Source organism: Xenopus tropicalis, chromosome 4 (genome assembly GCF_000004195.4).
Source record: "Xenopus tropicalis strain Nigerian chromosome 4, UCB_Xtro_10.0, whole genome shotgun sequence".
Taxonomy (NCBI): domain Eukaryota; kingdom Metazoa; phylum Chordata; class Amphibia; order Anura; family Pipidae; genus Xenopus; species Xenopus tropicalis.
This window is the reverse complement of record NC_030680.2, coordinates 5583592-5597609: the sequence shown is the minus strand read 5'-3', so window position 1 is coordinate 5597609 and position 14018 is coordinate 5583592. Positions and strand designations below refer to the sequence as shown.

The 14018-nt window shown below is 43.8% G+C and overlaps 1 protein-coding gene across 2 annotated transcripts; it reads left to right on the top strand.

Annotated features, from left to right (window-relative positions):
- Positions 1 to 212: 212 nt before the first annotated feature.
- rnf141 (ring finger protein 141) lies at positions 213 to 12933 on the top strand. Of its 2 annotated transcripts, none has more exons than NM_001015701.1 (6): positions 213 to 282; positions 2697 to 2897; positions 6458 to 6566; positions 8121 to 8332; positions 9485 to 9592; positions 10971 to 12931. In NM_001015701.1, the coding sequence occupies exons 2-6, from the start codon at positions 2755 to 2757 to the stop codon at positions 11125 to 11127; spliced, it is 729 nt and encodes a 242-aa protein (NP_001015701.1). In that variant the 5' UTR covers positions 213 to 282; positions 2697 to 2754; the 3' UTR covers positions 11128 to 12931. The 2 variants fall into 2 exon arrangements, with proteins under 2 accessions (NP_001015701.1, XP_031755923.1); XM_031900063.1 differs by lacking the exon at positions 213 to 282 and adding an exon at positions 379 to 403 and having other exon boundaries at positions 10971 to 12933.
- The last annotated feature ends 1085 nt before the right edge of the window (positions 12934 to 14018 follow it).

Here is a 14018-nt window from a genome sequence, read left to right as displayed (position 1 = left end):
AGTGCCCCATTACCAAGCATTACCCACTCATTCCTCACAGTGCCCCATTACCAAGCATTACCCAGCCCTCACACAATGCCCCATATGGCTCATAACTGAAGTTTGGACACAACATTCCCATAACAAAGATGGCGGCTGCCGCTCCCCCCAGTTCCCGCCTCACACACAGAGTAACTAGTGACGTATGGGGCGGCGCTTGCTGATGATGCTCGGGTGAGGGTGACGGGACTGGATGTTGTGGCGCTGGGCAAACTGCGAGGGGCGCAATGTTGGACACAGCCGGTGAGCACAGCAGCGTGTAGTTACCCCCCCCCCGTACCCCTGCCGCACTGGCATCTAACTCCCAGCATCCCCTGCGGCACGGAGCGCGGGGAGCTGTAGTTCGTCACATTGGAGAATAACAGTTTGGTGCCTCTGCCCTTTATGAACTGTCTGTCTGTCTGTATATCATATAACATTGTATCTGTGTGTCTGTCTGTATATGTATCCATTGTATCTGTGTGTCTGTATATGTATCCATTGTATCTGTGTGTGTGTGTCTGTATATGTATCCATTGTATCTGTGTGTCTGTCTGTATATGTATCCATTGTATCTGTGTGTGTGTGTGTGTATATGTATCCATTGTATCTGTGTGTGTGTGTCTGTATATGTATCCATTGTATCTGTGTGTGTGTGTGTGTGTATATGTATCCATTGTATCTGTGTGTGTGTCTGTATATGTATCCATTGTATCTGTGTGTGTGTGTCTGTATATGTATCCATTGTATCTGTGTGTGTGTGTCTGTATATGTATCCATTGTATCTGTGTGTGTGTGTCTGTATATGTATCCATTGTATCTGTGTGTGTGTGTGTATATGTATCCATTGTATCTGTGTGTGTGTGTCTGTATATGTATCCATTGTATCTGTGTGTGTGTGTCTGTATATGTATCCATTGTATCTGTGTGTGTGTGTCTGTATATGTATCCATTGTATCTGTGTGTGTGTGTGTGTGTGTGTATATGTATCCATTGTATCTGTGTGTCTGTCTGTATATGTATCCATTGTATCTGTGTGTGTGTGTCTGTATATTTATCCATTGTATCTGTGTGTGTGTGTGTTATATGTATCCATTGTATCTGTGTGTGTGTCTGTATATGTATCCATTGTATCTGTGTGTGTGTATATTTATCCATTGTATCTGTGTGTGTGTGTCTGTATATGTATCCATTGTATCTGTGTGTGTGTGTGTGTATATTTATCCATTGTATCTGTGTGTGTGTGTCTGTATCCATTGTATCTGTGTGTGTGTGTATATTTATCCATTGTATCTGTGTGTGTGTGTCTGTATATGTATCCATTGTATCTGTGTGTGTGTGTCTGTATATTTATCCATTGTATCTGTGTGTGTGTGTGTATATGTATCCATTGTATCTGTGTGTGTGTCTGTATATGTATCCATTGTATCTGTGTGTGTGTATATTTATCCATTGTATCTGTGTGTGTGTGTCTGTATATGTATCCATTGTATCTGTGTGTGTGTGTGTATATTTATCCATTGTATCTGTGTGTGTGTGTCTGTATATGTATCCATTGTATCTGTGTGTGTGTGTGTGTGTGTATATTTATCCATTGTATCTGTGTGTGTGTGTCTGTATATGTATCCATTGTATCTGTGTGTGTGTGTGTGTGTATATTTATCCATTGTATCTGTGTGTCTGTCTGTATATGTATCCATTGTATCTGTGTGTGTCTGTATATGTATCCATTGTATCTGTGTGTGTGTCTGTGTGTATATGTATCCATTGTATCTGTGTGTGTGTGTATATGTATCCATTGTATCTGTGTGTGTGTCTGTATATGTATCCATTGTATCTGTGTGTCTGTCTGTATATGTATCCATTGTATCTGTGTGTCTGTCTGTATATGTATCCATTGTATCTGTGTGTGTGTCTGTATATGTATCCATTGTATCTCTGTGTGTGTCTGTATATGTATCCATTGTATCTGTGTGTGTGTCTGTATATGTATCCATTGTATCTGTCTGTCTGTATATGTATCCATTGTATCTGTGTATCTGTCTGTATATGTATCCATTGTATCTGTCTGTCTGTCTGTATATGTATCCATTGTATCTGTGTGTCTGTCTGTATATGTATCCATTGTATCTGTGTGTCTGTCTGTATATGTATCCATTGTATCTGTGTGTCTGTCTGTATATGTATCCATTGCTATGTAGTGTAATAGCCCCTGAAGGCTACCTGCCATTGCTATGTAGTGTAATAGCCCCTGAAGGCTACCTGCCATTGCTATGTAGTGTAATAGCCCCTGAAGGCTACCTGCCATTGCTATGTAGTGTAATAGCCCCTGAAGGCTACCTGCCATTGCTATGTAGTGTAATAGCCCCTGAAGGCTACCTGCCATTGCTATGTAGTGTAATAGCCCCTGAAGGCTACCTGCCATTGCTATGTAGTGTAATAGCCCCTGAAGGCTACCTACCATCTGAAGAGCTAATGAACAGAAAGCAAAAAAACTAAAATCTCATAAATGATAAAAAAAAAAAAAATGAAGACCAATTGCAAATTATTTCAGAATATCAACACCTACATCTTTAATTAAAAGGTCAAATACCCCTTTACGTTAAGGTTAAATGGGAAGTGTTAGGGCAAAGCATACAGGCTAATAACATCAGACTCATGAGTGTTTCCTTTACCAGGGGCTCTGCATGTCAATGAGACCTAATCTTCTGAAGGAAATCGCCTCTGGTCGCAATCATGGGGCAGCAGATCTCCAGCCAGACGCAGACGGTTATCAACAAGCTTCCTGAGAAACTGGTCAAGCATATGACGCTGGTGCGCGAGAGCGGAGTCCTGACGTACGAGGAGTTCCTGGGCCGGGTTGCCGAGCTTAATGACCTGTAAGAGTCTCTCCCCTGTTTATTTCTATACATTTTATAATCAAAAGTGTGTAAGTTAAAACTGATATTTCTGTTGCATACTTAACATAACAATTAAAGGAGAACTAAAGCCTAAAATAGAAATCATCAAGCAGCAAGTGTGGTCACATCTGTCATAGACGCTGAGGCTGCAGGGCTGATTATGAATCAATTGTGATGCAGACTGCATTGGTTTCTATGCTGCCAAGTAAAGTGTGTATATGCTTCCACGTATAGTGTATATACTGTATAGTGCGCCCGTTATAGTGTATATATACTGTATAGTGGGCCCGTTATAGTGTGTATATACTGTATAGTGGGCCCGTTATAGTGTGTATATACTGTATAGTGGGCCCATTATAGTGTGTATATACTGTATAGGGGGCCCGTTATAGTGTGTATATACTGTATAGTGGGCCCGTTATAGTGTGTATATACTGTATAGTGGGCCTGTTATAGTGTATATATACTGTATAGTGGGCCCGTTATAGTGTATATATACTGTATAGTGGGCCAGTTATAGTGTGTATATACTGTATAGATGGCCCGTTATAGTGTATATATACTGTATAGTGGGCCCGTTATAGTGTATATATACTGTATAGATGGCCCGTTATAGTGTATATACTGTATAGTGGGCCCGTTATAGTGTATATATACTGTATAGTGGGCCCGTTATAGTGTATATATACTGTATAGTGGGCCCGTTATAGTGTATATACTGTATAGTGGGCCCGTTATAGTGTATATATACTGTATAGTGGGCCAGTTATAGTGTGTATATACTGTATAGATGGCCCGTTATAGTGTATATATACTGTATAGTGTGTATATACTGTATAGATGGCCCGTTATAGTGTATATATACTGTATAGATGGCCCGTTATAGTGTATATACTGTATAGTGGGCCCGTTATAGTGTATATACTGTATAGTGGGCCCGTTATAGTGTATATATACTGTATAGTGGGCCCGTTATAGTGTGTATATACTGTATAGTGGGCCCGTTATAGTGTATATATACTGTATAGTGGGCCCGTTATAGTGTGTATATACTGTATAGTGGGCCCGTTATAGTGTGTAAATATACTGTATAGTGGGCCCGTTATAGTGTGTATATACTGTATAGTGGGCCCGTTATAGTGTGTATATACTGTATAGATGGCCCGTTATAGTGTATATATACTGTATAGTGGGCCCGTTATAATGTGTATATATACTGTATAGTGCGCCCGTTATAATGTGTATATATACTGTATAGTGGGCCCGTTATAGTGTGTATATACTGTATAGTGGGCCAGTTATAGTGTATATATACTGTATAGTGGGCCCGTTATAGTGTATATATACTGTATAGTGGGCCTGTTATAGTGTGTATATACTGTATAGTGGGCCCGTTATAGTGTATATACTGTATAGTGGGCCCGTTATAGTGTGTATACTGTATAGTGGGCCCGTTATAGTGTGTATATACTGTATAGTGGGCCCGTTATAGTGTATATACTGTATAGTGGGCCCGTTATAGTGTGTATATATACTGTATAGTGGGCCCGTTATAGTGTATATATACTGTATAGTGCGCCCGTTATAATGTGTATATATACTGTATAGTGCGCCCGTTATAATGTGTATATACTGTATAGTGGGCCCGTTATAGTGTATATATACTGTATAGTGGGCCAGTTATAGTGTATATATACTGTATAGTGGGCCCGTTATAGTGTATATATACTGTATAGTGGGCCCGTTATAGTGTATATATACTGTATAGTGGGCCTGTTATAGTGTGTATATACTGTATAGTGGGCCCGTTATAGTGTATATACTGTATAGTGGGCCCGTTATAGTGTGTATATACTGTATAGTGGGCCCGTTATAGTGTGTATATATACTGTATAGTGGGCCCGTTATAGTGTATATACTGTATAGTGGGCCCGTTATAGTGTGTATATACTGTATAGTGGGCCCGTTATAGTGTATATATACTGTATAGTGGGCCCGTTATAGTGTGTATATACTGTATAGTGGGCCCGTTATAGTGTGTATATACTGTATAGTGGGCCCGTTATAGTGTATATATACTGTATAGTGGGCCCGTTATAGTGTGTATATACTGTATAGTGGGCCCGTTATAGTGTATATATACTGTATAGTGGGCCCGTTATAGTGTGTATATACTGTATAGATGGCCCGTTATAGTGTATATATACTGTATAGTGCGCCCGTTATAATGTGTATATATACTGTATAGTGCGCCCGTTATAATGTGTATATACTGTATAGTGGGCCCGTTATAGTGTGTATATACTGTATAGTGGGCCAGTTATAGTGTATATATACTGTATAGTGGGCCCGTTATAGTGTATATATACTGTATAGTGGGCCTGTTATAGTGTGTATATACTGTATAGTGGGCCCGTTATAGTGTGTATATACTGTATAGTGGGCCCGTTATAGTGTATATACTGTATAGTGGGCCCGTTATAGTGTGTATATACTGTATAGTGGGCCCGTTATAGTGTATATATACTGTATAGTGGGCCCGTTATAGTGTATATACTGTATAGTGGGCCCGTTATAGTGTGTATATACTGTATAGATGGCCCGTTATAGTGTATATACTGTATAGTGGGCCCGTTATAGTGTATATATACTGTATAGTGGGTCCGTTATAGTGTGTATATATACTGTATAGTGGGCCCGTTATAGTGTATATATACTGTATAGATGGCCCGTTATAGTGTATATACTGTATAGTGGGCCCGTTATAGTGTATATACTGTATAGTGGGCCCGTTATAGTGTATATATACTGTATAGTGGGCCCGTTATAGTGTATATACTGTATAGTGGGCCCGTTATAGTGTATATATACTGTATAGTGGGTCCGTTATAGTGTGTATATATACTGTATAGTGGGCCCGTTATAGTGTATATATACTGTATAGTGGGTCCGTTATAGTGTATATATACTGTATAGTGGGCCCGTTATAGTGTGTATATATACTGTATAGTGTGCCCGTTATAGTGTGTATATACTGTATAGTGGGCCCGTTATAGTGTATATACTGTATAGTGTGCCCGTTATAGTGTATATATACTGTATAGTGGGCCCGTTATAGTGTATATATACTGTATAGTGGGCCCGTTATAGTGTATATACTGTATAGTGTGCCCGTTATAGTGTATATATACTGTATAGTGGGCTCGTTATAGTGTATATACTGTATAGTGGGCCCGTTATAGTGTATATATACTGTATAGTGTGCCCGTTATAGTGTATATATACTGTATAGTGGGCCCGTTATAGTGTATATATACACTATTCGCCTTCCTCTGGATCAGTAGCAGTTAGGCAGGTTATATATAGGCAATAAGGTTAAACTTGATGCACGTGTGTCTTTTTTCAACCTAACTTACTATGTTACTATGTGTTTAAGGGGTGGGTTGCACTCTGGGCCCTTACGTAAGTACTAGGGGTAAAACAGGTGGGAGAGATGTTCCTACCAAAGCCAATTCCATGGTGTTTACTTTCTGTTGCAGAACCGCTAAATTGGCTTCGGGGCAGGAAAAGCACCTCCTGTTTGAAGTGCAGCCGGGTTCCGACTCCTCCGCCCTGTGGAAAGTTGCCGTGCGCGTTCTGTGTACCAAGGTAGGCTGCGCTAACCCGCTTCCCATCTGTGCGTCCCCGCTGGACCCACGCCTACAAAAACACGTAGATAAACCGCCCGTTTCTATCTCCGAGCAGCACATGGATACGTATTGTTTCCCCTGCCCCGTGATTGGCATTTGTACCCACTAAACTGCCCCAAAATGGGCCAAAAATGGCATTAAATTCAGTAGAGATGGGGAGTAGATCTCGCCGGCCAGTGTGGGAAGCAAGGCCCAAACTGCAACTGGGTCCTAAAGTACTGCTGCTGATGCATGAAAATATCATCATGTGACTCTGATGTCAGCTGTTTGGGGGGCATTATGGGGCTCACAGTTCCTGACCGTTTGGGCCCCCAGAAAATCTGTATAATAAAAGTCCAATTCAAATTAAACATGAAATCCAAATTCCTTTTAAAAATCACAGCTGTCAATCAAATATTGCCTGCCCCGCCTCTATGCCTCAGACAACTACTTTCACTTTCCATTCAGCACTCACTTTCCCTCTCCCTTCTCATCTAATTGTGCAGCCAGTTCATGACTATGCGCCCCATACACAAGATTTTGGGGTGATAAAAAGCTTGTTAATTTTTAGTATGATGTAGAGAATAATATTCTGAGACAATTTGCAGTTGGTCTTCATTTTTTCAATTATTTGTTGTTTTTTAATTATTTCAGTTTTTGTTCAGCGGCTCTCGATTTTGGAGTTTCAGAAGCTGGTTGCTAGGGTCCATATTACCTTAGCGACCAGGGAGTGGTTTGAATGAGAGGCTGGTATATGAATAGGGGAGGGGCTGAATAGAAAGATAAGGAATAAAAAGTAACAATAACAATAAAACTGGAGCCTCACAGAGCAATTCAAAAACTATGAAAAACAAATAATGAAGACCAATTGAAAAGTTGCTTAGAATTGGCCTTTCTATAACAACGTAAAGGTTTCAAATTAACTTTTAGTATGTTATAGAATGGCCAATTCTTAGCAACTTTTCAATTGGTCTTCATTATTTATTTGTTATGGTTTCTATATTATTTGCCTTCTTTCTCTTTATGTACAACTTTCAAATGGGGGTCACTGACCCCGGCAGCCAAAACCTATTGCTCTGCGAGGCTCCAGTTTTATTGTTATTGTTACTTTTTATTCCTTATCTTTCTATTCAGCCCCTCCCCTATTCATATACCAGCCTCTCATTCAAACCACTCCCTGGTTGCTAAGGTAGTTTGGATCCTAGCAACCAAACAGCTTCTGAAACTCCAAATTGGAGAGCTGCCGAACAAAAACTAAAATAATTAAATTAATTTCTATTCAGACACTTTCCTGTTTATATCCCAATGTCTCACAAACAACCACTGCTTGGTCGTTAAGGTAATTTGGACCCTAGCAACCAGATAGCTGCTAAAATCGCAAACTTGAATTGCAAAGTCATTCAAAAACCACACATGATAAAAAATGAAGACCAAGTGCAAATTGTTTCCCAGCACTGTATTGCATCTAAGGGCCCAAAGCTGAAGGTACTGCCGTGTTACCGGCCGATGGATAAACCGGTTATTATTTCCGCAGATCAATAAGACGACGGGTATCGTGGAAATCTCGCGGATAATGAATCTGTACCAGTTCATGCAGCTGTACAAGGACATCACCAGTCACGCCGCCGGAGTGTTCACCCAGAGCAGCAGCGAGGGCGGCGGCGAGGGCGGCGGTGGCGCCGCAGAGGAGAACACGGAGAGCTTTAACTCTCTCTCTTCCTGCCAAGCCAGCTTTTTAATGGGAAAGTAAGTCCCCTTATTGTGCAGAATGGGCAGCACTGCTGTAAAGTGCCGCCACTGTGCCCTCCTACCTGTAACTGCTGGTCTGTGGGGCCGGATCAACAGCCTGGGGGGGGTTATTTGTCATGCTGTTTATACACATACACCGCCTATCACCACGCATAATGCGGGATCTGTAAAATAATGGCGACCAATCCGGCGATCATCGACATAAATGTAAACACGCCCCTCGATCAATTAGCCATTTCCACAGCTTTTTATACCATTTCTCTATAAGATTTAGTATATGGCGAATAAAGTACCCCCTATTGTACATCACGAGGATTAGGGATGCACCGAATGCAGGATTCGATTCGGTATTCGGCAAGGATTCGGCCGTTTTGGGCAGAGTTCAGTTTCGGCCGAATCCATCAGGGGGGGTTCAGGGGTTCGGCCGAAGAAAACTGGGTTCGATGCATCTCTAACTAAGATATTAGAAGTCGCCTCGGAGTTCCATGACCATATAAAAAGCACGAGGGGGAACTTTATTTATTATAATATACACGTTTCAGTGAGTCATGTGACAGAAATGACATCACTAAGCTCTGATTATAACTGATGACATCACTAAGCACTGTTTATAAGGATATAATTTACAGTTTGTTTCCATAGGGAAATGACCCAACTGTATATATATGTATATTATATATTAATAACAATCCTCCTCTGTGCAAACGGGAGGCTCCGTGATGGGAATCGACGCGCCGGGGGAAATATTCCTCCTCCTTCCTGAGTACAGAGAACATTCCGCTCGGCCTGAGATACGGGGGATAACAAAAGGGTGTCTGTGGGTCAGGCTGCCGGCAGCTGGGGTCTGGCACAACTACACCTTTAGGGACGGCCAACAGGGAAATGAAATCAGCTTTTGTGTTGGATACACGGCACCTGGCTGAGCTCTATAGGCCGCCTTTCCCCTCCTGTAACCCTGGGCTTCAGGGATGGAAGCAAAGCCAGTGCCGCCACTCACTGTGCCCCCCCTGAACCCATTTATTTACTGTTGTGCCTGGAAAGTGAAAAGCAAATTTAGGGGGTGTTGGGGCGTCAGATGTTATTGGGGCGCTGATAAGTCGGCTGTGTGTGTCTCAGCGTTTATTTATCTGTCATTTTCCGTTGTTTCAGGGTGAAGCAGCTGACAGACGAGGAAGAGTGTTGTATCTGCATGGACGGGCGGGCCGACCTGATCCTGCCTTGTGCGCACAGCTTCTGTCAGAAATGCATCGACAAATGGTGAGCGGCCTGAGGGGGCGGGGCCTGTTTGTATGGGGGCAACTGCCTGCACTGCTATAACTGCCCCTGCCCTTCTGGGAAGGTTCCCACTAGATGTTGGGACAGTGTTGCTGGGAGTTGCCCCCATTCAGCCACAAGGGCATTAGTGAGGTTGGGCAGTGATGTTGGGGATCAGGCTCACAGTCGGGGTTCCATCCCACAGGGGTTCAGTTGGGTTGCCCCTCCCCTTACTGCTATAACTGCCCCTACCCTTCTGGGAAGGTTCCCACTAGATGTTGGGACAGTGTTGCTGGGAGTTGCTGCTCATATAGTATAAAGGCAATTCGTATCTGTTATTCAGCCCAGGTCCCATTATTTACAGGGGCCGTACTGGTTCCTCTGTAGAACATCATTATCTGGCAGGAGTCCGAGAGAGGAAACAGATTCCCATCTTGTGTATTTAGACTCCATGCTTTGTGTGTGTGACGTCCCCTTAGGAAAGACTGGTTGGGGGTGAGGGGGGGGGCAGGAGTGACGCGGCCGCAGGCAAGGAAACTGCTTGTTGAACTCTGATCCCAATGAGGCCGTTTCAGCCGTATTTTGCCCTGAGTGTTTCCCTTCGCTTTTGGCTCAGGATTATCTCTCCGTTCCCCACTGCAGGTTTGTTTGGATAAACGCTGCTCCGAGCTGATATAAACATTCCTCTTTATACAGATGGGAACATCTCTATATAAACCCCCTGTATACAAGTAGGATATACAGCCTCTTCCTCTGTGCCCCCTTCTTGCCTCCCAAAACTGCACCCCAAAAATCTAATCAGTGATGTGTATACTTAGTTCCAAGCCATGTAACCCAATCAGAAGCCAGCATTCACTAGCCTGCTGTTTCCCCCAGGTCTAATAGGCAACAACAGCCAATCAGCAGGTTCCATGGACCCTCCCTGACCTGTCAGGCTTGAGTTTTCTATTGGTTCGAGGGCCTTATTGGCTCATTGAGGCAGCCTTTGCACCGGTGGCTCATACTCTAGGGCAGGGGTCCCCAAACTTCTAACCCAAGGGGCCGGATCAAAGGCCCCTCAGACTGTTGGGGGGCCGGACTGCCACCCCTGGTGCTGGTGAATTAGCCCACATCCTCTTTCATATCCGCCCGCCGCCACCGCCATCAAACCAGACTGTTCACAACTCCCGGTCCGTCCTTCATCTCAGCCCCCCTGTGCCGCTCCCCACTGAGTCCTCTCTCTCCACTGCCAGGAGAGCCATAGTTTGGGGACCGCTGCTCTAGGGCCAAATGATGGCATTAGTACAGTATCGCCCATTGGCTCATTGGGCGACCTCCGTGTATAGCGCTGCCGGAGTTGCCATTTTTCCCTCCTGTATTGTATCTGTGTCTTTTTGTACAGGAGCGATCGGAACCGCAACTGCCCGATTTGCCGCCTCCAGGTAACCGGGGCGAACGACTCATGGGTGGTGTCCGACGCCCCCACAGACGAAGACGTGGCCAGCTACATCCTCAACCTGGCCGACGAGGTCGGGCAGCCCAACGACACTTTCTTCTAATCCCCGGCAAATCCCACAGACGCCGATATCGTCTGCATTCTCCTAAATGTATCATGTAACCCCCCCAATCTCTCCACCTACTGACTTTAGTATAATCTCGGTTTAAGAAGAAGTGGTTTTGCGGTGCTTTGGGGAGGTGGTGTCTGAAAATCGGCGCTGTGTCTCCGCCTGTGTCGGAGGAAGAAGCCATTTTCGTCGCCACTCTTGCTTTGAATATAACTTTATCGTTTCTTTGTCATTGTCAGACTGACAGAAATCCATTGTAGGCGGCGGGGGGTATTATGTGGCACTTTCTGCCTTCATAGCTAAAACACCACTACAGTCTTGTTTGATGGTAATGCAAGGCTTGTGATTGTAGCAGCGTCCTATTGGCTCTCCGTATGTCACTTATGGGACCATTCTGGGGTTGCCGTCACACTGTCACCCACTTGCACCCAACTCTGCTCTGGGACTTAGGTGCTGTAGGTGAATTCTGATTGCCCAATTGGCCATTGACGGGCCCCAATGATCTGTCTAAAAGCCACTAGGTTGGACACTGTACCTGGTTGGCCAACGTACGGCCACCTTTACCTATAAGCTATAAGTCGTAACACTGACAGTTAGCCGGCCAGTTTGGCACCAATCATCCCTTATCTACTAAAGAGTATTTAGTGCGTTCCCCATTAACGTTTCTGCTATTCTATTTTTTTCCACTCTAGCGCCCTCTGCGGGTATTAATATGTAGCGTCGGGGAAAGGGATTAAAAGAATGCTATTGGCCTCCACTGGCCAATGAAAGAATGGCATTCGAAGCAACCAATTAAGGAGAGCTGGCTTCAGCTACATTGTTTGAAAAGTCAGAACCAGCTGGAAGAAAGGGACAGACCGATATTCCACTTAGGAAAGAGTCTTCATTGATAAAAACATCAGTTGTGTAGCCTAGAACAGAGATGGTAGGCAGTGGCGCTGTCCTGTGGCAGCTCTGTGGAACTGACCTTCCGTCCACAGTGGTGAAACGCGGTATTGCAAGTGCACCGGCTATATATATACATTACACTATATAATGTTACAATCAGTCCTAGTGCATAAAGGGCAATTCCAATGTGTGATTCGGCCTCGGTAGGGTGTATATCTGGGGGGTGTCGGACTCTCGGAGGTGTCTGTCGTGTAATCTCTCACCGACTCACCCTGTCTCCTTCCATCTTCTTGCACTTGTATTAGTAGCCACAACTCTGGCTCAGTAGCATTTTATTAGTATATAGGGAGTATTTCTTTCAAGGAGAACTAAAGCCTAAAATAGAATATGGCTAGAAAATGCATGATTATGTACTGAAGTTACTGTACCAGCCCAGAGGCCCCATATCAGGGCTTTACAGTTGCCCCGGCAGCTTGTTAGGCCATCTTTTGTGTGTCAGTGGCACTGCACGTGCTCAGTGGGCTGCTGGGGAGGAGCTAAGCTTAGGGGGCGTGGGAAATCATCAAGGAGGAAGTGAGGTTCTGAATTAATTACTAGCCTTCCCCAAAAGAAGATGGGGGGCTACTGAGGACATTTTCTGGGGCTCCATTTTCCCCTGTGGAGCTGTGGGGGCCTTGGGCTGGTACTGAACCCCAAAACAAAAGGTGCAGCATTTCTATCCGAATTCTTTGTCGGGCTTTAGTCCTATAAATATGTAATTTGACTTCCTTTGTGATGATTGGAGGGCAATAAATGTGATGATAATGACTGAAGGGCTGTTATATGGGGGTCAGTCTTACAGATTATGGAGGGGGGTGGGGAAAGCACTTCATGTATTTTGACTGATTATAAATAAAATATTTTGAAACAACAGCCTGGTTCTCTCTTTATAAGAAGACATGATTCCAACATGGGAAAGTGGAAAGGTCTAGAGAGAGGCAGAATGGGAGGAGCTTCCCAGGCCATTTTCCTCTTGGGCCCCATAAAAACATCCAGACCCATTCAGACCAAATGTTGTTGAACTGTAACTTTCAGCCTTCAGCTATTGGAGGAGTTCCTAGCATTTTAGATCCACCATCATGGACCATCAAGATCCGCCAGATCCAGTTGTCCAAGCCTGAACTAGGAGTTTCTGATGTCTCCTAAGGGCATTAGAGGGATTGAGAGTGAGTCGACTTGGAGACTAATGGGAAGTATTGAGTACTGGCCAGCATTGACCACTGTCAAGACCAAGATAAGGATAAACATCCTGGAGTCCAAAACAGTAGAAAGGCCAATGAAGTTTGGGACCATGGCTAGAATTGTGCAACAGAACACAAGGTCAAGACCAAAATAAGGAGGACAAAGGTGAGCCAGAACCATGACTGGGATTGTGCAACAATACACAATGTTGAGTTGAGGCCAAGAGGAGGAGGAGCTTAGTCAGGTTTGAATCAAGTAGGATATGAAGGTGAATCAAGTTTAGGACCATGATTTGTTAGACTTGAATCCAGAACAGTAGAAAAGTCACATTGGGCACCATGACTAGAATTGTGCAGTTGGACAGAATGGCCAGTTGAGACCAAGATTAGGAAGAACTTAGGTTTGAGTCTAGAGCAATAAAAAGGCAATTCAAGTTGAGCACCATGACTAGAGTTGTGCAACAATACACAATGCGACCATAGTTAGGAGTTGGGACCAACGTTAAAGAAAGACAAGTCAAGTTGGGACCATGAATAGAATAATGGCACATACAAGAGGAGAATGGGTCCTGCCTGATTTGGAAGCAAGACTTACTGAACCCATATTGTCCGAGACTGATAGAAGATATAGTGCAACATTATACAAGGCTGAGTCTAGACCAAGATTAAGAGCAGCTTAGTTAAGGTGCCCATGCACGGGCCGATTCATCAGCTTATTGCCTGTGTATGGGCACTAACGGCGGGCCTGCCCTGAAATCGGGATGACCTTGATTTGAA

Coding starts and splice junctions, on each gene's coding strand:
- rnf141 (XM_031900063.1), top strand. CDS start 2,755: ATGGGGCAGCAGATCTCCAGCCAGACGCAGACGGTTATCAACAAGCTT. Junction 2,898..6,457: donor GTTGCCGAGCTTAATGACCT/GTAAGAGTCTCT, acceptor TTTCTGTTGCAG/AACCGCTAAATTGGCTTCGG. Junction 8,333..9,484: donor GCCAGCTTTTTAATGGGAAA/GTAAGTCCCCTT, acceptor CCGTTGTTTCAG/GGTGAAGCAGCTGACAGACG.